This window comes from Anabrus simplex, chromosome 2 (genome assembly GCF_040414725.1).
Source record: "Anabrus simplex isolate iqAnaSimp1 chromosome 2, ASM4041472v1, whole genome shotgun sequence".
Taxonomy (NCBI): Eukaryota; Metazoa; Arthropoda; class Insecta; order Orthoptera; family Tettigoniidae; genus Anabrus; species Anabrus simplex.
This window is the reverse complement of record NC_090266.1, coordinates 61,022,134-61,047,994: the sequence shown is the minus strand read 5'-3', so window position 1 is coordinate 61,047,994 and position 25,861 is coordinate 61,022,134. Positions and strand designations below refer to the sequence as shown.

At 41.5% G+C, this 25,861-nt stretch overlaps 2 protein-coding genes across 2 annotated transcripts in view; one reads left to right on the top strand and one right to left on the bottom strand.

The window, feature by feature from the left end:
- LOC136863863 (uncharacterized) overlaps positions 1–19,158 on the top strand; it is a 249,690-nt gene extending 230,532 nt beyond the window's left edge. The window contains exon 4 of the mRNA XM_067140222.2: positions 16,375–19,158. Coding sequence (XP_066996323.2) covers positions 16,375–17,940 — 1,566 coding nt within the window. The 3' untranslated portion in view covers positions 17,941–19,158. The remainder of the gene's footprint in view (positions 1–16,374) is intronic.
- A 3,827-nt stretch (positions 19,159–22,985) lies between these two features.
- LOC137498435 (uncharacterized) lies at positions 22,986–23,875 on the bottom strand. Its single transcript, XM_068225936.1, has one exon. The coding sequence runs from the start codon at positions 23,766–23,768 to the stop codon at positions 22,986–22,988; it is 783 nt and encodes a 260-aa protein (XP_068082037.1). The 5' UTR covers positions 23,769–23,875.
- Positions 23,876–25,861: the final 1,986 nt, after the last annotated feature.

Sequence of the window (25,861 nt, the reverse complement as noted above, 5' to 3'; positions counted from 1 at the left end):
ATTGATTGATTGATTGATCAGGGATTTGTTGTTTTTTTGCAATGAGTCAGAATTGTTAAAAGCGCGTTTTGTCCATCGAGAATCGGCTATTCGTTGTAGGGGACAGTAAAACCGAACCCTCCGTTTGCGCATTGTGTCAAATCGTCTTTTGCATTTTAGACTAGATGTCTTGTCTGTATTTTCTTAGGTATATACCGTTTTGGTAGTTTGGGCGAAGTATGTTGTGGTAAAACTTTCTGCTCTAACTCAGCGAGTGCACATTTCTGATTAACGACAAGGCATTGAATTGAATTGAATTGAATTGAATTGAATTTATTGATCATGATTTACATGCCACTGAGACTGAAAAGCCCCTTTATGCAGCGTCTTCTTATAATACAATGCAGATTTATGAAAACAGTAACTACATTTTATAATATTAAAGTATTAAACTAAACAAGAAACTTAAAAAAAATGAAAATACAGATACCAAATCCAGTAAGTTTAAGACATACATTATATAATAAGTAAGAAAGTAAATCATTAAGCCCTTCTGTTATTTTGGACTACATGGGTTTAAAGAATATAAAGCTAAAGCAGAGAAACAATTTTCTTCGAAATATACATATTCCTGATTGTTCGACACAAGAATGCCTGATCTCAGCCTCTTGCGTACTCCTCCAGAAAGATAGATGTTAAGAACTGCTTTAGTTGGGTACAGTTAGTGTTACTTGCGAAACGGTGAAGATTAAAGACGTTAAAGATACGTGATGCAGTGCAAACAAAGGATTTGTTAAATTTAGTGGTACGATGGAGGGGAATTTGAAGGGTGGTTTTTGTAAACCTATTATCTCTGTTATGTACCGACTCCATAGGTTTAAACGCATTATAAAGGTAGGATGGTGTCTTCAGTTTGAGAATTTTCTGCGTAGCAACAGCTACTGAGATTTCCCGACGTTCATGGAGTTTCAACCATTGTAGCTGTATGTAATAGGGTGTTATGTGTTCATCACGCCTGGCATTTCTAACGTAACGAACACATGCGTTTTGTACCCTCTGTAGTTTTATGTTCAAAGTTTCAGATAAGTCGTTGTATACGACTGAACCATAGTCAATTATTGGAAATATAAGACTTTGAACAAGTAGTTTTCGCATGAAGGGTGGTGTACATGACACGTTACGTTTCAAAATATGCATGGATGACACAACTTTTCGGATTACATTTGACGTATGATCAGACCAGGATAAGGTTCTGTCGAAAATTAGACCTAGATTGTTAACGGTGTCACTATAATGAATATCTGTCTCTAGAATTTTTATTGCTGGGAGGGATTTGAGGTCAACAGTTTTCAGGAGTTTTGGTCTGGAACATAGAGATATACCAGCTTGACGACAGTGTTGTAAAGATGAATTTTGGTATTTATAGAAAAGAGTCTTTCGTTATATATTGCACCCGCCCCTACCTAACTGGCACCGGCATGAGATCTACAGGGTCGCTAACAGGTCATGAAGTAAGAAATAAATAGGCGCTGAACTAAAGTAAGCTTAGAGGCGTACAAGGGAGGAGAAGCGGGGCATATAACTAAAAATGAGAACACCTTCGAATTAAAATATTTGACTCACAAACCGGTTTATTGAACCTTAATGATAATGGGAAATGATGCATTAAATTACCCTAATGAATTACATTAACATTTACAAATGCTTGTTGTAGGTTGTTTGTGGACCTCAGTCCGTTATACGTGATAGAAACGAGTACGTTATCGCGAAGCGATGTATCGTGACATATAGCGAATGGAAACTTTATCATAACACTGAGGCTATATTATCGCTAACACATAAAACTAACATGCGTCCGACCACACGTCTGAGCAATCCCTATTATAATAAAGACCTAGATTTCCCAATGAAATGGCAAAAAAAATGAAAATACACACATATGATACAACACCTGGGATCGAACCGACCCTCGCTATTCTAGGCATCGTCGAGCTGATGGACAGAACCACCACTGACCTTATGTACAACAACACATGACACAAAAAAAACACATACATGGTACATGATATGCAAGTAAAACACGTAAAAGGCACTGGATCTTCCTTCTGACACTGTAGGCCTCCAATGCCTACGTTGAGCATCGAACTGACAACCTCTTGTGATGAAGGCAGGGTCCTGTAATCCCTATCTAATTATACTCGTACAATTAACAACGATTCATTGGCAAACATTACCATCATCGGCCGGGTCGTGTGTTAATTATTTCACAGCTCTGCCGTGTTAGGTAGATCACATTATTTCGCCGTTCAAAGAAAACAACTTCCCTTTTAACAGCCCCGTCCTTCCTTCCTCCGCTTACGGGACATTCAGACAAAAAATACACGCTGGGCCAAGGCCAGGCGGTGATTCACCCTCCCCTAGGGGTCAACACCCACATTAACAGGCGTAACATTCCCTTTCAAAAGGAAACTGTAACACATCACTCGGACGTACTTCCACAATAAACTGCGGTCTTAAAATGACTCGCGCAACTCACCTTAAAATAAACACACATCTACCCAGCAGTATCATATCATTCTTACAACGCGATTCCCGTCTCATAATGGTAATCTTTGCCCGATTGTTGTTATTATTATTATTATTATTATTATTATTATTATTATTATTATTATTGTTATTATTATCGTCGTTCTACATAGCTTACCCGCTACCTTACTTATACGTGGCCATTGCGCGGAATCTATACAGCAATTACAATTCAATTAAGCACTCGCGCGGCAATTAACATCTGATTACTGACTGCTAATTAATCGATGGCCGGCACACGGCTACACTATCGTCACACGGCAATACATGCATTAATTAATTACTTTTCACACGAATCGATGTTTAATACACTTATTATGATCACTTCCTGGCATATTTAATCACAGAATCAATTTAAACCTATCACTCCTTATCTAAGTATTTCAAAGGGTGGAAATTTTGAGGTTGTCACGTTGGCCGCTGGGTCTCGTAGTGACGTGCCTTTGCATACCGCAGTACTTACCGTTTTATATACCATGCACTTATCAAATTAATGAATGCTCTAATAACTACTCTCATTGCACTCCCATAAACTAATTATTACTGGTCTTCTGACGCAAATAAACAACAGAATCTCCCAAGAAAGAAAATAATTGAATGAATCACTATCCTAAGCAAAGCTAAAGTATTATATTCCCTTAATTATTTACACTCGATTACTCAGACCTGTAGTCGGTTTCCTAAGCTAAGAATTAATTACTACGCGCCCATTCCGGCGCTCTATTTCCACAGGACTACATCTTTAAATCCCTTATAGCGTCAGTTTACAATAAATATTCCCATCCCTTCTATGCATGCCAGATATTAGAACTTTGTACTCATCTCTATCACATGGTGGTGATGCCTTTGTCAACTCGGGAAGTCCATCCTGAGTTTACTCCTCCTCCATGGGCACCACGGTGATGATTTCCATTAATATTCCATCTTGAAGTTGCTGAGCCATTGTTTGATGATGTTGGAGCCGCTAACACTTAATCCTGCACAGACACAACGACACTGTTTAAATCACACTCCGGTTAACAGCGTTCAATGTGAACGTCCGGTCACGATCTCCTATGCGACTATGTAAGATTCTTATATTATAGTAATCATAATAAGATGATTTTCCACGTCACGGTTTTCCAAAAAGTTAACACTGGCGTCACTGAGATCAAACTAAACACTGTTTATGCAAATTGGATTATTTCACCTTAAATAGGAATTAATTTCTATTGAACAAAGACTTAACGAAGGCTTAAAAGAGCGTAGCTGCGCCGTCAATGAACCGCAAACCCGGACTGACGCTTGTCCCGTTCTGCAGTAGTTTTTACTAGGGAGCGGTACCCCTTCCCCTAATTTGCGTAGCGCCTATTCCCGGCGTACTCGAGGTAAAATAGTGCGGGCGACCGGTGACCAATATCTAGTTGGTGCGATTTAGACATAACCACTCAATTATCCTTCGGTGAATCTCTTTAAATTAATTAAAATCTGTTCTGCTTCCCCCGCCACACGGGGTGAAGTCCCGATCTCGAGGAGCTGTCGTGAGACTAAACAGATGGCCCCAGTACTTTTCCACGCAGAAACAACACAGTATTCTTTCTTCGGCTGAAAGTTATCACGGAAGAGGACATTAAACACTCTAAATAAATGTCCCAATGACATTTATCCCTTTTAAATCGGGAGATGAGCCCCTAATTAGAGTTTTATTAATTTTCTATCTCGTAGGTAATTAAGTTGGCCAGTCCGATTCCAAGATGGCTCCTATATTCCGTTTCGAAAAAGTTAGTTTCCCCTCATTCTGTGAGTCTTGAGGAGGGATGTCTTCTCTCGAGTGATGTCACAGGGAATCCCCATTCATAACCCCTCCCGGGTCTAAGTTGGCTTGGCTTCATCTACGGGGCCCCCGCTACACAAAGGATAATACTGCGCAATAAGTCGCAGACAAAGAAATCTCGCAGAATAATTTTGAAATACACAATTTATCTATCTCAATGGTATGAATATTAATTAGTTTCGGTATGACCTCTATTAATGATATGTATATTAATCATTTTCAGCGTTCTTTCATTTTAATAGCATTGCGTGTGTAATTATGGAGATCGATATCAACCAAAGGTCCTTGGATCATGCCCCTGTCGGGTTCATATTCCCCTCTCCCCGAGAAGAAATGGGTACAGGCACTGGACACATTTCGTCGCTAAATATTCAATTGTCAATATCGATTCACAACTGTTTCCAAACCTTTGCTTTCTGGCGAAGTTCCTGGTTCTCTCTTTCTAAATAATATGCTATCTGACGCAATGCTTCTCTGTAGTTCTCCAGGAACTGACATTCTGGACATTCTTCATCCCCAAGATCTCTCTGTGAAAACAAATTCTCCAAATAATTGACTTCTTCGGCTTCCTCATTTGGTCCCGACTCTTCATCTGACACGTCACGTCGATCTTCTTCTCCGTCTTCCTCATCATCTTCTTCTTCCGTTGCTCCAAGTTCTTCAGCGTTGTCCACGTCTTCTAAGTTGCCTCCGGACGTATGGTACAACTTCAGATTTGACGCGTTGTAGATGGTTTCGGTCGCGCCGTCCATGCTTTGCACTTTGTACGCGTTGTTGTCGAGGTTCTGGATGACTCGGTAAGGACCGATGTACAGTTCAGCGAACTTGTGGTAAAACTTGTTAGGTGGATCAGAAACTGTTGGTCGTTTAACGAGAACAAGTTCCCCTACGCGTAGTGGTCGATGGTACCTCTTGTTACGGAGACGACGTAATCTTCGTTCTGCTTGGGCCTTCAAATGTTTTGCTGTCTCCTGTATGCATAGCTCAACCGATAGCCTAGGATCCTGCGGACATTTTAAGACCTCGTGCCATGGTCTCTTCGGAAAACTGTCGAAATGAATCACTGACGGAATTTGGCCAGTAGATTCATGGATAGTGCCGTTGATACTTTCTGTGATAACAGGAATCACGTCCACCCAACGCCAATGTTGTCTAGGACAGTAGATACGGCAAAATTTTGCGATTTCCCGCATTATCCGTTCTGCGGGATTCGACTCCGGATGCCTAATTGAACTTAAATGATGTTTGATGTTTAAGTTGTCGATGTCTCGCTTGAAGTTTCCCGATGTGAACTGCGACCCATGATCAGTGAGAACACATTCGGGCTTGCCCATACGTGGTATGATTTTAGTTTTCAACTGATTTATGACGGCTCTAGTGTTTGCCTTCTGGATTGGACAGAGAGTGACGAATTTTGAAAACACATCCACGCATACCAAAATGTATTGAAGCCCTCTCTTTCCCTTGGGAAGTGGTCCGTAAAAGTCTAAAGCGAACAGTTCCCGAGGTTTACTTGGCAACAACGGCTTCGGTTTTTGCTTAAGTAGGTATGGATTGGGTTTTACCCGTTGGCAAATGTCGCAAGTAAGGAGTACCTGCTGAACAGTTTTCCTCAAATTTTTCCAGATAAAAGTTTCCCGAAGTGTAGCAATCACTTTATCTCTCCCTGCGTGACCTGTAACGTGATGAGCGAGCCAAACTAAATCAACCTGCAACGTCGTTGGAACCACGATCCTGAATTGCGTGTGGTCCTCGTCCACGAATTTATGCAGCATACCATTAAAAAACTGGTACTTCTCGGATCTTTTCTGAAGTTCACGGTATTCCTCCGTCCCTGGCTGTACTCTACGTTGAAGGAAATCGATCAATTTCTTCATTTCCGGACATTTCTGCTGTTCTTCACCCATAGTCCGCAGCCTTTCTATGATTTCGCGGTCCCCTTGTTCTATCAACTGTATTTGGTTAACCACGATAGGTTCCGGGTCTGGATTTCTACTGAGGGCGTCTGCAATTACATTTGCCTTTCCGGCGCAGTGCTCAACTGTAATGTCGAATTGCTGCACAAACAAGCACCACCGGCTGACTCTCTCGCTTGTTAATGCAGATTTCATCATGAACGTCAGAGCTTTGTGATCCGTCCTTAACACAATTGGATACCCATAAATGTATTTCTTCCAATGGTTAAGAGCGGTCACGATCGCGAGCATCTCCAGTTCGGTCACGGTGTATTTCAACTCGTGCGATCTTAATTTGCGACTCATGAAGGCCAAATAGGTGATCCTCTGTTCGGGTTCAGGCGTCTCTTGATATAGGACTGCCCCAACTCCTATAATCGACGCATCAGTTTGCACAATAAACTTTTGTGTATAGTCCGGATATCCTAATTTTACACTATGGGCCAACAGATCCTTTGCTTTAGCAAATGCTTCATCGCAGGCGAGGTCCCACTTCCACCTATTGTTTTTCTTAAGGAGATCTTGTAATGGTGCAACTATACTGGTGTAGTTCGGACAATGATCCGCGAAAAAGTTACAAATTCCTAAAAATTGCCTGACATGTTTCACCTTCGTCGGCTTTGGAAAATTTTGAATTGCCTTTAATTTAACAGGATTGGGCATAATTCCTTCTGAGTCGATCACATGACCTAAGAATAGGATACTCCTTTGGCAGAAATTAGACTTGGGTAGGTTCACCTTGAAGTTGTTCCTTTCTAAATCAGCTAATAGTTTATCAAGTTTCTCCAGGTGCTCTGGCAAAGTTTCTGATGCAATAAGGATGTCATCCACGTACCTCACCGTAAACTGTTTAACTTCGTCACTGAGGTTACGATCTAGTGCCCTAATGAGCGCTGACCCTGCTGTTTTCAACCCAAAGGGTAACCGGTTAAAAACGTAGGTTTGCCCATCAAACAGAAACCCGGTCAAAATTTTGGTGGCTGGGTCAAGTTCAACGTGATGAAATGATGATGTCAGATCAACTCCACTAAATAGTTTCATGCCCCGGAACTTCTTAAGGACCTCTTTTATACACGGGGCCTGGTCATACTCTGGGATTAATCGCTGGTTTATTGCTCGCGCGTCGAGGCAAACCCGCAACGAACCGTTGCCCTTCTCCACCACGACCAACGGATTCAAAAATGGTGTGGGTGATTTTGATATAATTCCGTTATCTTCCATCTCCTGTATAATTTTCTTCACCCCAGCGTGAAACTTTTCAGGTATCGGATATGGTCTTTGCCGAAATGGCTCCCAATTGTTGACGACTAAGGAATATTTGAAATTTGGAATTTTCCCTGGACGTGAACCAAATACATTTTCGTGTCTCTCTATGACTTTCTGTAGTGTGCCTTTGTCTTCCTCCCCTATCTTCGCTTCGTCGATCTTTTCTTGGACTACCTCCGCTAATGATGGTCCTTCCTTCTCCGCTTCTAACTTGAAAATCATCCCTTCAAACTCCTTGATCATCTCGTCCCGATAGGCATTCCAGTTTGGGAAGCAATCTCCTCCTTCATGTTTCAATTGTTCTACCTCCATAGTCCAAATCTTCTCCTCCCCGTGTTGTCCCTCGAAGTCGTTTAACCTTACATCTCCCTGAATTGAATCGTTCCTGAATCTAATTTCATTCTTGTCCATGTCAATGACCGCTTTGAATTCCCGAAGAAAATCAGCTCCAATGATGATATTATATTCCATTCTAGTCAAAATTATAAATGGATGTGATATGAGGTTGTTCCCGATTTCCAAATCTAGATAGGCCTGGCTATTGCACGTAGTTGTGCGGTCCGGAATTATTCCTCTAACCTTAATATTGGAAATCGGAATGATTGGAATACATTGCTTCGATTCCAGTTCTTTGACTAATACTTTAGATACCACGCTGACGCTCGCGCCTGTGTCTACGAGGCAACGAACCAGCAACTGGTTGACACGGACAAAAATGACGGGTAACGCTCTGATTGGTTTTGGACATGCCTGAACGGGATCTTCAACGAGGTCATCAGGCTGAACTATCCAAGATGCGATGGTCACGGACGTCCACGGTTCCCCCTTCGCGTCGGTAGTCCTCGAAAATCCGACTATCTCCTCACTCGGTTTTCCTAATTTTTCTTTAGCTGACCTCCGCCTCCACTTGAATATGGTGGTGCGCGGGGATCAAGATTACTGGCACGGTTTGCAGCATTATGTGCCTGTAGTTCGAGGCTCTCTGCCCCTCGACATTCATCCGACTTAGCAAACTGCTGCATCGAATCTTTCCACCGATCGTTTCCGGCCTGGGTATCTTGCAGATCTCTGACGTAACGACGTGACTCATTCCTTCTGTCGTTGAGGTCACCCCGATAGTATTCTCGCGGTCTGTTGTTCTGTCGACCACGGTTACCCCAGTAGGAATTGGGTGTTCTCTCGTAAGGTCGTCGCCCTCGTGCGCCGCTCTGTCCGTGGTTGTACCTCCCTGACTGATACCATTGACTCCTACCCTGGTCATTTCGACACTTCCATTGGTGGTTTTCCCACTTCGGAGACCTCCAATCCCTATTATTCCTGTTCTGGTTGCCTATCTGAGCGTCTGTCTGAGTACTTATCACCTGAGTACTCCGGTTTACCGACTGATCTCCCTCTCGAACATTTAACGTGTTGATGGCTTCTACGTTTCTAGCTCGACCGTGCCCGACATGAGATGTCTGATCCAACTGTCTTAGCACGTGCTCGGCTTCCACTGCCGTACGAATGTTTGCCGCAATCAACATGCGCTGGACGTCAGCTGGGAATTGCTTTGTGACGGCGGTTATTAATTCACTTTCAGTCGGCGGGCTGTCCAGTTCGCGCATCTTCACCAGCTGGGACGTGAAATAATCGCAGAACCTTGTGGGTCCTCCCGAAGCGTACCTCCTCGAGTAAAGCTCTAACCTAAGCCCTTGCTGCGTGTCCAAACCCCAGTATTTTTCCAGAAATAGCTTCTTAAAGCCTTCGTAGCTATCAAAACAGTAGCGGAAAGCTTTAAACCATTCAAGAGCCTGGTCTTCCAAAAATTTTTCAACTACTCGTAACTTCCTATCCGCTGGTACCCGATGATCCGTCATGTAATCATCTACCTCGCGGAGGAAACTTTTTGGCGTAGTCCTAGTGCCTGGTTTGAACTTCTTTGGCTTATCATCCGCCGAACGTAAGAGGCTATACATCGGTATTGAATTTTGGCCAAGCAAGGTCGACGTCCTCTCGTCCATCGTCGGTAATTTATACTCTTCATTGCCGGGTAGTTGCTCCTTGAACAGACTGTAGCCCAACTGATGTGATCCGCTACCTAATTCCATTTTCTTCATTCCAGCTGTTTCCATTTTGAAATGTGGTTCATCCTGAATGTCTAATTTCTTCATTCCCTCTATTTCTTCGCGAAGTGCGTTAATTTGTTCTTCGTGGATCTCCAATTTCACCATCATTTTCGAGCCTTTCTCTTCGCTCCATTCGTGGATCTGTTTAGCAGTCTCTCCTACTATTTGTCCTGACACTTCCTTCCGTAACCTGGCAAAAGTTAGTTTCGTATCGGACTGCGCTGCTTGCGATACCGACGTAATCTTCTCGTCCAGGGCCTCGATTACCGCCAATGCTTTCTCCGTCCTTTCTTCGACGATCCGGATATTTGTCTGATTGTCCTCGACCTGCTCCCTCATCTCTTCGATCTTCGTGTCGCGGTCATTCGCTCTGGACCTGACCTGTTCCATTTCACCATTCAGCTGATCGATTTTCCCTTTGACATCCACGATTTCGCCATTCACGCGAGTTATGTCTCTCTCGATACTGGTCTCAACCTGATCAAGCCGCTCAACTATTCCCTCGACCTTTATTTCAACAACGGCATTGAGCTGAGAAACCGCGTCTATTTTGTCGCTTAGTTCCTTAGCCCCCTTTTCGCATTGTTGTTGAACCTCCTGAATTTTGTTCATTAAACTACTGCATTTCTCCTCGATCATCTTACTGGTCTCTGTTCGGTTTTCTTCCAATTTAACTTCAAAATGCGTTAATTTGCCGTCAAAGTTCTCTAATTGATCTCTGACCTCTGCGCGCCCCTGTTTGCATTCATTTTCAAGCGTCTTAATGTCGTCCTTCACACTGTCCCTGATCCGCGCACTATTCTCCTCCATCTTATTTTCGAGCGTCTTAATATCGTCCTTCACGCTATCCCTAATCTGCGCACTATTCTCATCCATCTTATTTTCAAGTGCCCTACTCTGCGCACTATTCTCATCCATCTTATTTTCAAGTGCCCTACTCCGCGCACTGTTCTCTTCACTACTTTTCTTTAAATCGTCCTTCAACTCCCTAATCTGGTCCATCAAAGCCCGCATGGCTTCACTATCCATGTCGCTATCCTTTGAGATGACAGGACCCCCCTCGCTAACGTCGGCGTCAACAAACCACAACAATATATAATTATTATTTATTTTGAAAGAAAGGATTCCTCTATCCAAACTTTACGTTTTTCCAGCTTCAAATAATCTTTACTTTAATCATCATTGCAAATTAAGCCTCAAATACGGCTATCATTGAAGCTGCCTAACCGCCTAACATCATTAAGGTTCATGAAATTTATATCAGAAGGCAACGGGAAATTTCCGAAAATGATTATAATATTAGCCCTCAGATTCAGTTAATAAAGTTGCCGGTTGACCTGTGATTCTAAAATTGGGCTCGATTTTAAATACCAACACATGTGGTATAGTGCCAGTAAATCAACCCATGCCCTCAGCATTGAGGTCCTTCAAACACACAAAGTCATCAGAATCTCAAACTGAACCCATGAAATCAACCTACTGCCACTTGAAAAAGAAAAGTAGGCGTGAGGTTACCTCTTCTCATCCACGGTTATACTAACATAAAATATTTTTCCTAATAGCAGGTTGTTTGGTGACGAAACACGCACCACTGGCTAATATCCGTGAATAGATATGCACTAAGAAAGAGCCACTATTCACTTCGAACCTCACTTATGGGAAATTCATTTTATTGTTTCCCGGGATTCAAACTAATCCCCTTGAATTTTGGATACGCCCCTGCTGACGCGAATGTCATGGCTCTGCCCATATCATTGGACCATGACTGTGTTCTCATTCATAAACGATTTAAGATTGACATCAAGGTGTCACTTATTCAACTATAATGAACTGGGCCTCGCGTGGAAATGTCATAAGCAGACATGGGTTACCAAATAATCGTGCCCACTCCTGGAAGCCGCACAAGTATGCCTTGCCTAATACACGACACGCCCCTATCTTCGCATTAATGGTATGCGATATGTGGGATAATTATGCGCCTATTAAACATGAAAATTCGTCCATTAAACCGTAAAACATGTCCCACCTGGAGCGTCATTTTATATAGCCACACATTAGATGTCATTTTATATGGCGCTACATTTCCTAAATCTGGGTAGCCCTTATTTACGGACATATCGAGCCCCCACGGTTCACTTACGCCCTTTTATCTCGCATCACGTTGGACGTGCCATTTTGTATATGTGCGCGTCACGTGGAAATGTCAGATAATATAAATATACGCGCCTATTTATATACGCACCACGATGGAAGCGCCATTTTGTATATGGCGCAACGTGTACAAGTCATGTAGAATAAATATACGCGCCTATTTAACAGTAAAACACGTCCCACATTGGGCCGCTATTTTGTATATGGCGCAACGTGTACAATTATCCTCCTCGCTATCGTGACTTAGGCCCCACTTTGGACGCGCCATTTTGTATATGCACCCGCCCCTACCTAACTGGCACCGGCATGAGATCTACAGGGTCGCTAACAGGTCATGAAGTAAGAAATAAATAGGCGCTGAACTAAAGTAAGCTTAGAGGCGTACAAGGGAGGAGAAGCGGGGCATATAACTAAAAATGAGAACACCTTCGAATTAAAATATTTGACTCACAAACCGGTTTATTGAACCTTAATGATAATGGGAAATGATGCATTAAATTACCCTAATGAATTACATTAACATTTACAAATGCTTGTTGTAGGTTGTTTGTGGACCTCAGTCCGTTATACGTGATAGAAACGAGTACGTTATCGCGAAGCGATGTATCGTGACATATAGCGAATGGAAACTTTATCATAACACTGAGGCTATATTATCGCTAACACATAAAACTAACATGCGTCCGACCACACGTCTGAGCAATCCCTATTATAATAAAGACCTAGATTTCCCAATGAAATGGCAAAAAAAATGAAAATACACACATATGATACAACACCTGGGATCGAACCGACCCTCGCTATTCTAGGCATCGTCGAGCTGATGGACAGAACCACCACTGACCTTATGTACAACAACACATGACACAAAAAAACACATACATGGTACATGATATGCAAGTAAAACACGTAAAAGGCACTGGATCTTCCTTCTGACACTGTAGGCCTCCAATGCCTACGTTGAGCATCGAACTGACAACCTCTTGTGATGAAGGCAGGGTCCTGTAATCCCTATCTAATTATACTCGTACAATTAACAACGATTCATTGGCAAACATTACCATCATCGGCCGGGTCGTGTGTTAATTATTTCACAGCTCTGCCGTGTTAGGTAGATCACATTATTTCGCCGTTCAAAGAAAACAACTTCCCTTTTAACAGCCCCGTCCTTCCTTCCTCCGCTTACGGGACATTCAGACAAAAAATACACGCTGGGCCAAGGCCAGGCGGTGATTCACCCTCCCCTAGGGGTCAACACCCACATTAACAGGCGTAACATTCCCTTTCAAAAGGAAACTGTAACACATCACTCGGACGTACTTCCACAATAAACTGCGGTCTTAAAATGACTCGCGCAACTCACCTTAAAATAAACACACATCTACCCAGCAGTATCATATCATTCTTACAACGCGATTCCCGTCTCATAATGGTAATCTTTGCCCGATTGTTGTTATTATTATTATTATTATTATTATTATTATTATTATTATTATTATTATTATTATTATTATTATTGTTATTATTATCGTCGTTCTACATAGCTTACCCGCTACCTTACTTATACGTGGCCATTGCGCGGAATCTATACAGCAATTACAATTCAATTAAGCACTCGCGCGGCAATTAACATCTGATTACTGACTGCTAATTAATCGATGGCCGGCACACGGCTACACTATCGTCACACGGCAATACATGCATTAATTAATTACTTTTCACACGAATCGATGTTTAATACACTTATTATGATCACTTCCTGGCATATTTAATCACAGAATCAATTTAAACCTATCACTCCTTATCTAAGTATTTCAAAGGGTGGAAATTTTGAGGTTGTCACGTTGGCCGCTGGGTCTCGTAGTGACGTGCCTTTGCATACCGCAGTACTTACCGTTTTATATACCATGCACTTATCAAATTAATGAATGCTCTAATAACTACTCTCATTGCACTCCCATAAACTAATTATTACTGGTCTTCTGACGCAAATAAACAACAGAATCTCCCAAGAAAGAAAATAATTGAATGAATCACTATCCTAAGCAAAGCTAAAGTATTATATTCCCTTAATTATTTACACTCGATTACTCAGACCTGTAGTCGGTTTCCTAAGCTAAGAATTAATTACTACGCGCCCATTCCGGCGCTCTATTTCCACAGGACTACATCTTTAAATCCCTTATAGCGTCAGTTTACAATAAATATTCCCATCCCTTCTATGCATGCCAGATATTAGAACTTTGTACTCATCTCTATCACATGGTGGTGATGCCTTTGTCAACTCGGGAAGTCCATCCTGAGTTTACTCCTCCTCCATGGGCACCACGGTGATGATTTCCATTAATATTCCATCTTGAAGTTGCTGAGCCATTGTTTGATGATGTTGGAGCCGCTAACACTTAATCCTGCACAGACACAACGACACTGTTTAAATCACACTCCGGTTAACAGCGTTCAATGTGAACGTCCGGTCACGATCTCCTATGCGACTATGTAAGATTCTTATATTATAGTAATCATAATAAGATGATTTTCCACGTCACGGTTTTCCAAAAAGTTAACACTGGCGTCACTGAGATCAAACTAAACACTGTTTATGCAAATTGGATTATTTCACCTTAAATAGGAATTAATTTCTATTGAACAAAGACTTAACGAAGGCTTAAAAGAGCGTAGCTGCGCCGTCAATGAACCGCAAACCCGGACTGACGCTTGTCCCGTTCTGCAGTAGTTTTTACTAGGGAGCGGTACCCCTTCCCCTAATTTGCGTAGCGCCTATTCCCGGCGTACTCGAGGTAAAATAGTGCGGGCGACCGGTGACCAATATCTAGTTGGTGCGATTTAGACATAACCACTCAATTATCCTTCGGTGAATCTCTTTAAATTAATTAAAATCTGTTCTGCTTCCCCCGCCACACGGGGTGAAGTCCCGATCTCGAGTAGCTGTCGTGAGACTAAACAGATGGCCCCAGTACTTTTCCACGCAGAAACAACACAGTATTCTTTCTTCGGCTGAAAGTTATCACGGAAGAGGACATTAAACACTCTAAATAAATGTCCCAATGACATTTATCCCTTTTAAATCGGGAGATGAGCCCCTAATTAGAGTTTTATTAATTTTCTATCTCGTAGGTAATTAAGTTGGCCAGTCCGATTCCAAGATGGCTCCTATATTCCGTTTCGAAAAAGTTAGTTTCCCCTCATTCTGTGAGTCTTGAGGAGGGATGTCTTCTCTCGAGTGATGTCACAGGGAATCCCCATTCATAACCCCTCCCGGGTCTAAGTTGGCTTGGCTTCATCTACGGGGCCCCCGCTACACAAAGGATAATACTGCGCAATAAGTCGCAGACAAAGAAATCTCGCAGAATAATTTTGAAATACACAATTTATCTATCTCAATGGTATGAATATTAATTAGTTTCGGTATGACCTCTATTAATGATATGTATATTAATCATTTTCAGCGTTCTTTCATTTTAATAGCATTGCGTGTGTAATTATGGAGATCGATATCAACCAAAGGTCCTTGGATCATGCCCCTGTCGGGTTCAATATGTTCTGTATGGTTTGGAAAGGTTCCTCCTTTTCACTTTTATTCTTGCTCTGGCCGCTAAGGCCTCTGTATCTAGTCAGGTTGATTGGATTCACTTTCCAAGATATTTTACCTGTGCACTCGGTTTATTGTTCTATATTTAGGGTTTGGTTGGGTCGTGTTGTCTATGATGATTGACATTACTTCCGTATTTTCAAAGGATATCCGTAAGCCTGTGTCTGATACTTCTTTCAGCATTCGGAAGATAGTGGGTTCGAACCCCATTCTCGGTAACGCTGAAGGAAGTTTTCCATGATTTCCCATTTTTACAAGTTTAGTGACGACATTGATCCGTGGAAGCGTGCGCTAAAATTATCTTCTCTTTTTGGTCATTTCCATTTTTCATTGCTTTCTCATTTCTAAATAACCCCCTTGTTTCAGACTGCTGGGGAAAAGGACTATTACGTTTCATTACCTGAACGTAAGTAATTGTTTTCTAAGATTACAGTGCATGTCTTATAATGTATGTCTTTCTCTTCCAGGCTCTTATCATCTATGTATCGTTAATTTCATTTCTCAATCTGGTTTGTGTTGTTCCTTTCAGTTTGTCACCTTTTAAACATTCAACGTGATTCATTTTGTGTTGTATTTCTACTTAATCTGTGTTTATCATGGGATTTTCAAATTATCACTCACCCAAAATTAATGTGTAAATTTGTCACAGGATGACCTGGTGGAAAACCCAACTTATTGTACACCTCCAACTATAGGTAGACAATGCCCAAAGATATGGCATTTGAACAAAACTTGATAAACCTCACTTCATTTTTGCTAGTGTAAACCTATCTCATTGAGCAAAACTTTCTATGAACTGTAGCGGGGAGCACCTCATTGCAGATTGGAGCAAGCCTACATGTGATAATTTTCCCATCTTCTGTTTGCATATTATTTCACTCAGACTCATCCCTAACTTAACTGTTTCAGGATCTGTTATTTCAGATTCATTCGGATGATGCTTACGAGCCAGTAGGACGATGTGCTCCCATCAGTGGAATGCCACCAGTGCCCAGGCTAAACGAGAACAACGCAGTGCTCAAGAACTTGCAGGTTTGTATGACCATCCCCAAAGTTCCTGATGTCACCTTGCAGGAAATTATTGCTCGAAGTGAGGCCTTTCCACGGAGGTTTGGCACTGAAACCATTCGATGTCGAGAGCTACTGAAACTGCCGGGGATCTCAGAAGACAAATTGCAGTCTAACGCTAATTCAGTCTACCCTATACTACACGAATGTGCTATCTTCTTATTCGTTAACTTTCTGGAACACAAGCGGAAGTATGGAAGCAGTGTTGAGAGAAGTTTTTATACAAACATGGGGCTGCTTGAGCTAGTTCATAGGCTTCTTGAAAAACGAGCTGTGTCGTTCATTGGAGGTGTTGATTGTTACCAACTAGCCAACGGAGAAAAGGGCTATGGTGGCTGGGATTTAGTCGGTACAGATAATGAAGTAGCACCGCTTCTTCTGAAGAATTGTCTAAGCTATGATGAAATGAAGCTTTCCGCTCTGCTCTCGGTTTCCTCTCATACTGTGTTTATCAACGATGGCAGAAGAAAGAATCGTGGTATTGTTGCAGGTCCAGGAGAACGCATTGAAAGGGAAGGCGTAGTTGTGGGCTTGATCGGCCCTAGGTTAACACGAAGAGGAGTGAACGAATTTCAAGAAGTATTTGTGACGAAGGATCAAAACACTAAAAGGAATGGATATGGCAGTGTCCCGGATGAAACGGAAGATGGTGGTAAGTACGAATGGAGAAAGATCTGGGCGCAGTTCTATGGCGTTGAAAACAACCTTCCCTCTTATGATGAGGCCATCAAAAATTATCGAGCATCTAAGAAAAGAGTTTATCAGCGTTTCACTGAGTTAAATGAGAGAGAATTGTTTGATAATATGGTTTACCAGAAGAGGATTGCGGTCTCTGCCGAGACACTACTTCTAGAAGCCGAGCATCGTGCTGTTACCGCTGGTACCACGGCCTATGTTCACGTGGTGGGGATAGGACTTGGAGTATGGCGAGGCGCTGATCATCAAGAAAAGGAATTCTTGGATGCCTTTGCTAGTTGCCTCAAGAAGCTGAGTGAAAGATTGCACCACGTGTCTGACGTTCGATTTGGTTGGTTTAAGGAAGTGACTTGTGGAGGAGTCGGAGATGGAGGAATTATTGCCGGAAATATTCGTCTTCACTTCTCTCCAGATCCTCCTCACGTCCAGCTCAAGGGAAAAGATACAGGAAAACTACTTGTAGTTTCTTATGCATGGGATAGCAATGCTTTGCCTGGAAACGAGTTTTGGTTTGGTGATCTGAGTACTTCAGGAGATCCTGCCTGTGCTTGTTCCACGCAAGTTGCTGAACTGCATAACAACCACGTGAACCCTGGTAAAGTCTGCGGTTTCAACCTCCATGTGGCCTCTCCACGTTGGGGCGTCTTGCCTATTCAGGAGTACGCTGAACGGATGTTAGAGGTATCTTCACCTGTGCATTCACCCAATTAAGCGTTTGCAGCTTGAGATGTACTGGCCTCATTTCTTCGGCATTTGAATGGCTCTCATGTGACATGTCGTTTTTATGTTATATGATAACCAGGTATATTAATTGAATTGTCTACATGAGAGTGTTAACCCTATCATAATTTCCTCATAGAAATTCTGAGTTAACACAGCTTTGATATCCCTAGTTTAGATACTGAGATCATGCGTAAAATCAAAGGAAAGTCACGAATAAAGAATAGGTCTGATTAAGTCAGACCATTTCCTGGAAGCAGTACTGTATTACCGCGAGGAATTTGTAATAAAGGTCATCGTTAAGTTTTGTTGTTGGGTAGAAATAGTTATTTTAAGCCCCGTATTTCATTTCTATTGATGAAATTAATTAGAGTTAAAATGTTGTCACAATAGAATATGTAATGCATGGAACGAGCTTCGTGTAAATTTGTTCGGACTGTTGATGAAGACACGGCTATACTGTCCTTATGTGTTGTGCTGATGTTTTGAAGAAATGCTCCGTTAATTACAAGTAGTCATCCTGATTGTTAATTTACTTAAAGAAGCTTCTTAATTGCAATGTTCTAGGGGAAGACTTGCCTTTTGAAATTTATGTCCCAGCTTCACTGGATGCTTTGTCCAGTGCTGTTAGAGTTTTTGTGTTTCAAAATACAAATACTTCCCCTTAATACTGTATAATGCTAATTGTCGTGACATATGGCTCATTTAAGAGAATTGCTGTGATATTAGACCTCACCAGTGTTCTTCAACCTCTGTGATAGTGCATGCTGACTTACGACGTTTATGAAGAACTTTCGACTTCAGCGTATCGGAGCAAATTGTAATTTATGACTGACAAGAAATACTTTGTTGATACTAAGGAACTGGTCATCCATGTAAGTTTACCGTAGAGGAATACCACTCCGGTGTGAAATATTTCCAGCCAGTATATTTTGATGCACATAGCCGATACCAGTTGAAATATATTTTTGTATTAATGACCATGAAATTACTCATGTTCTCGAGACGATTGCTCGCGCTGAGGATTGCTCAAGAAATATCCAGTCCCCTTTGCACATAGAAAGAATGTGAAGAACGCTGGTCTGCAAATCGTTGTGAAAGATGAAAGCTGTTTATAACAATATACATTATATAGATCTATATTTACATAATTTGATGGAGAACGAAGGTTCCTATATCTAATAAACATTTAAGTAATGTATAATAAAACTGCTGTTTTCTGTTAAACCTCCTTGAAAATCTTATGAAACCATGCCACGTATGTTCAAAGTAATTTATTTTTGTTTGTTCCTATAGGGAACTGAAATCTGAAAGTTAAAGAAATAGTTTTCTCCCCTAGGTGTAAAATTACATGTTTTATACTATATCAAACCTTAAAATATCTTTTGACTTATTTCCGGAAAACGGTAATAAAGAAATCAGGACAAGAAAATAATCTTACAATTATGTCTTTGAATTTTAATTTACCGTACGGTGTTTCACGTAAGGTGCTTTTAGTGTCATTTGTTGCTTAAAATAGTTTACATTTTAACTAACAGTTGACGCTAAAAGCCAAAAATCATCTTTCGACCCAACTTGCGTTATCCACTCGTTTGAAATTTTTTCTCAAGTGACACGTGACATAGTTTCCTGGATCACATCACAGTTACCTAATCCCTCAGGCACTCACACCTTGCAAATGAAGAAAATCAACCCGGACCAATTAAAGAAGAATCTCCATCTGAGCGAGTGTGGACTACGCAGATTGTCTACAAACTTTAATCTGCATACATGAGGTAAGAGATCGAGAGTAATTACGTATATTAAAAAGTTATCCTAGCTAATAGAAACCTCTCAGTGATGTGATACAATTACCGTGCAAGTGGCTGCACTGATTGCATCACGTAGATGCCAGCTTGCATTCGGGAGATAGTGTGTTCGACCCCAGCTGTCGACAGCCCTGAAGGTGACTTTCCGTGGTTTCCCATTTCCACACTAGGCAAATGCTGGGGCAATATCTTAATCAAGGCCATGGTCGATTCCTTCCCACTGCTATCCCATCGTCACCATAAGACCTATCTGTATCGACATGATGTAAAGCAAATAATAAATATAAAAAGTGTTACAGTTTTTCTGCATTAGTCATTTTGTGAATTCTGACGTTCTGGACTTCGTGAAATGTAGCTCGTATCTCCTCTGGATAATGATCTTCATATTCAAAGACAGATGTTTCTTCACACCACTTAAAAGAAACGTTAAAAGAAAGGCTCCCGTCGTTTTCCAGTAGGACAAGATTTCATGTTAGCAGGTAATATGGCGCATGCAAACTACACGTTGTGTGGCACTTTCAATGATATCAACAATATTGACATATTCTACGCGAAATTGCAAATAAAAATTTAATTCTGTTGTATAATGTGCGAAAATTTAAAATAGATTTAGATAGGCGTTCAATTCATCATGATTATGTAATTGTTATGTAGGCTAAACCCCTCTTTACTCGTGCGAAAATTATTACGTTACTAGTCGCGCACGGAGGTAACCTCCGGGGCTAAAAATGCGCGTAATTTTCGTCCTTTGAGATGTTGTTCTGGCATGTTCGTTTGCAGTATTTTTCGGTATAATGAAAAGAAACCTTTTTAAGTATTAGTAGGTTATTCTTACACAGTTTGTTTGATCTAAAATCAGAATAATGTAGACCTTAACTGTGACGAATGGTCTTATGATATTACCTACGACGACCACATCATATGAAATATGAAATAATATTTTTCTTACATACGTTTAGAAGAACAGAACAACAAAGTCATCGACCTAGAAAATAAATAATATGCACTAAAATATAAGGTTTTTTGCTTATTTGCACAGGTGATGTCACTTGTCACAACAATGATCCCACGCTCGCTCACAGGATGCACGATCGCACCGAAATGCTGACAGGACGAGTCCAAATGAACAAGGAGGAAGGTATAGGGGTGGGGAGACCAACAGTTCAACTGAGAAGTTCAGTACCGTGCAAAATGTAATCGGCCCGGAGGAAATCTCCGTGAACGACTAAAGGAAGGTTACAAGGGCCCAAAATTGAGGTATTTTACAGGGTGGTTGTAAACAATGTGAACTGATTAAATAATAATAATGTTATTTGCTTTACGTCCCACTAACTGCTTTTACGCTTTTCGGAGACTCCGAGGTGCCTGAATTTAGTCCCGGAGAAGTTCTTTTACGTGCCAGTAAATCTACCGACACGAGGCTGACGTATATGAACACCTTCAAATACCACCGGGCTGAGCCAGCATCGAATCTCTCAAGTTGGGGTGAGAAGGCCAGCGCCTTAAACGTCCGAGCCACACAGCCCGGGTTCTATGAGCGTTACAGGATTGGTCACACTGATAAATAACTTGTCATTTTATCAGCTGGTGAAGTTAGCGAATCACATCGCTTCCCTTGCGAATTGAAAAATTATTTGCGAGGTTGTGTTGCTAAATCAGCATGTACCAGCTTAAGAGCCATGCTGCCGGGTTGAGGCGCTGGCCTTCTCACCCCAACTTGGCAGGTTCGATCCTGGCTCAGTCCGGTGGTATTTGAAGGTGCTCAAATACGTCAGCCTCATGTCGGTAGATTTACTGCAGGGCCTCTCAAACGCCCAAAATCTCACACGTGCAAATCGAGGAGCAAGAGCACAGTGCATCGGTCCCGCTCGGCTCGGCTCGGACCAACGCTTCGTCTCTGGGCTACTCGGTTAAGCTCGGCTCAACTCGGCTCGAATTTGGAGCGCTACGGAGCAAGTGAGGAAGAAAGAGACAGGGGGAGCGAGCGAGACAGGAAAGAGAGAGACAGCGCTATTGCTCCAAATCGAGGAGTGGGGTCTGCACTCTGGTCAACCAAGCGAAGTCGTCTTTTGCACCGTGCACAGTGCATGCACGAGGCGCATGCACCCTGAGAGGCCCTGATTTACTGGCACGTTAAAGAACTCCTGCGGGACAAAATTTCGGCACCTCGGCGTCTCCGAAAACCGTCAAAAGTAGTTAGTGGGACGTAAAAACGATATCATTATTAAGAGCCATGCCGAAAAGTCAGCATCAAACACACACACGGTGGGTTTAAAGGTCGATTCACACATTTCCGGGACGTGACGGCGCTTTCCGTGACGTGACGGCATCTTCCGTGAAAATAAAATATCGTCGCCATGTAAACGAAGGGATGAGTTCATACACTTCCGTTGACGTCATTCGCCGTGACCTTCAGTGCTTCTCCGTGATCCGTGCCGGCAATACGTATTCGCTCGCCGACGATATTTTCTTGTTTTCACGGACGTGATTTCTCTCATCGCGCCTTCCTGCTTCTCTGCTTTCGTAGAGTACTGAGGTTATCTGTGTACTTTATCTCTCAAAATGAAGGACGAACTGCTGATTGAATTAGTGAAGGCACACTCTTTTCTATATAATTTAGCTGATTCGAAATATATGGATAGCGGTTTGAAGAAGCGTGTATGGGAGGAAATTGGCGATAAAATGGAAGCTGAATGTAGGTAACCAATTTTTTCTGCTTTTAAGATTAAGAAAATCAGTCTACCTGTACATAAGCACCGACTTTAGCGCGACAAGGCACTTTCTGCCCCCAACCTACAAAGTCAGGGGCATTAAAAATTAATCAACAATTTCATTTATTTAATTTTTCAAATAATTAAAAGCAAATGTAGTGTACTAATATCATCAATACCTTCTTCTCTAGTAGTTGTAGTAAATAATTTACTAATACCTCACTTTATTGCACAACCTCTCCCCCCCCCCCACCTTCTAAATGTTTAACAAGTCGACGCCTATGTACCTGCGACAATGTGAATATCAATCCAAATTTAATACAGTTATAAACATAACATTATAAACAATTGTTATAACAATTATACGAGTATAATCATATACAGTAGGCCTATATAAAATAATATAATAATCATAATATACTAATTATGTTACTAAAAATTGACATTCTCAGAACTTAATATCCTAGCATATCGGGAAGGTCTTCAGCCACTCACTAAGTGACGTTATCGACATCTTTCATATGTGTTCTTGCCACGGTACTGAACCAGCTTCTGAGCAGAAATAATCTTTTAACTTATCCCTTATGCAGAAAGCCTCTCTGGTCGAATTCCCACCACGAGGGTGTAAGTTTTGGAGCTGTGGATTGACAAACTCTTGGTTTGTGGAATCACTTGTTTCATTTATAAGCGTGAAAACACTGTCGTCATACTTTCTAATGAAATTATGTAGCACACAAGTCACTAGTATTATGTTATCAACGCTTTCCGGCTTTGATTGAATTCGTCTGTTGTAAATTCGAAATTTCTGGGTTAGAATACCGAAAGTGTTTTCAACTACCCTCCGAGCACGGCTGAGTCGATAGTTGAATATTCGCTTTGTTCTGTCCAATTGTTGGCCTGGATACGGTCTCATAATATATGACTTTAAAGGGAATGCCTCGTCACCCTCTATTACATGTGGTACTGCAACGGACGAACCTGGCAGTTGTGTATATCCAGGAACTGATAAGGCATCTTGTTCAAAAGCTTTCCCAATATTAGAATGAGCCCAGACACCTCCATCGCTGTTCTTACCGTACGATCCAATGTCGACAGCAATGAAGTTATAGTTGGCATCTACAAGTGCTAATAAAACAACTGAAAATGTTTTCTTATAATTGAAATACTGGGAGCCACTGTTCGGCAGAGCCTGAATGACGACGTGTTTACCATCAACTGATCCCAAACAGTTCGGAAAATTCCAGCGTTCTTGGAAGTCTTTCACTGTGGCTTTCCACATTTCTTCTGTTGGATGAGGCATTACTTCATGTATCAGTGCTCTTATTATAGCTTCGCAAGTTTCTTTCACAATCTTGTGTACAGTGGAATGCCCAAGACGATAGCTGTAAGATATTGTTTTAAATGAATCTCCGGTTGCCAGGAATCTGAAACAAATACAAAAAGACCTAATTTTATGAATTCATCATAAACTTATCATTATGAGTAAACACCAACACGTCTCTGCTACAACGATTAAATACTTAATTATTAATTAAATTCGTACCTAATTTCAAAAGTGTAAAGGCCTAAATAATTTATTTATTTTTCCAGGTGAAAGGTGCAAAGCAAGGTGGAACAATCTAAGGGATAATTATAAGAAGTGGCTGAAAAAACTGAGAACTAAAAGTGGGAAGGCAGAAAAACTGTAAAACGCTACAGATTTGCGGATCAATTAAGTTTCTTGGATAAATACTTCAATGAAAGGGAAACTAAGGGAAACATCAATCTGTCCGCAGATGACGATTTTGAAAGTGAAGACGAGGAAGAACGTGATACTTCAAACACAGCAGAACAACCGCAATCCAAGCAGCAGTCTGTACCTCACGATGTAAACAACAAGGGTATATCTACAGGAAACATCAGTGATAAAACTGACTCCTCGACGTTTTCAACCCCTCGATGGTATTGTAAGAAAAGGAAGCTACAGGATGAACCAACAGCATCGATACTGATGAAATACATCATCGAAAAAAATTCTGCGCAGGACTCAGCTATATCTAACCGGGCCAATGAACACCTACAACACCCCGTTGATGCTTTTTTTTTTTATAGAATTTCGCCTATGTTGAAGTCACTGTCTCCATACTATTTGAGTTTAGCTAAATCAGAAATTTTTGCAACCGCACATAAATATGAAATGATGATGCTGACAGAGCAAAGTACCAGCTCGATAACAGCATCTGGTGAGAGGGCATTTCAACCCTTAGAGGCACTACCAGAAAATGCGACTACAGATCCTCTCAGTTCTTCATCGTGTTCAACAATCAACAACAATGAAGATAACCTACAACTTTATTGGCAGAAGTTTGGTGAAACATCAACTCAGTAACATGACAGTTATTTCAACATCCAAAAACACTAATGATTTCAATTATTTTTTCCTGCTGTTTTAAATACATTTCTCTTAAATTCTTCCTCGTAAAGTTCACGGTATGATGTTTTACAAAATATTGTATTTTTGTACATGTATGCTACTATAAAATTGTTGTCATGAACACGAATGTACCTACTTCATTTTCATTTTTATTTTTTTTATTTTTTATTTTTTTTTGCTAGGGGCTTTACGTCGCACCGACACAGATAGGTCTTATGGCGACGATGGGATAGGAAAGGCCTAGGCGTTGGAAGGAAGCGGCCGTGGCCTTAATTAAGGTACAACCCCAGCATTTGCCTGGTGTGAAAATGGGAAACCACGGAAAACCATCTTCAGGGCTGCCGATAGTGGGATTCGAACCTACTATCTCCCGGATGCAAGCTCACAGCCGCGCTCCTCTACGCGCACGGCCAACTCGCCCGGTCATTTTATTTTAATATTACTTAAGTCTACTTACCGCACGCATACAGCCAGTCTTTCCATCGGTGTAATTGCAGGTCTCCAAAACGTGTCCTTTCTTGTAATTAAAGGCTCTAGCTTCTTAAACAGCTCACTGAATGTATTTCTGCTCTTTCTGAAATATCCGTGAAATTTTACTTCGTCGTCCTTCAAGCACTTATATAGAGTAGAAAACTGTCCTTCCTTATCCCTGCGTTTCCATATAGGATGAACCCACTGTTTCTTCCTCTCTTTCTCCTCTTCATCCACGATTATAGCTATCATTAACAGTTCATCATAACTAAGAAAACTCATCATGGAACACTTGATTGCCGACTTATAACTGCACGGAACTGAAGTATGAGAACAGACGTGAAATATTCATGTCGGAAAGGACGGATACGGACACGGAGAGCGCCGTCATGTCCCGGAGATATGTGAATCGACCTTAAGCCGGTGGTACCGTACCATACTTTCTGTAGCGCCAACATGTCAGCTCGGAGATCCATGTTCAAAACCTTCCCATGACACAAAGTTCTGTT

Bases quoted from the DNA above. Each gene is read 5' to 3' on its own strand.
- LOC137498435 (XM_068225936.1), bottom strand. From the start codon at position 23,768: ATGCCTCATCCAACAGAAGAAATGTGGAAAGCCACAGTGAAAGACTTC.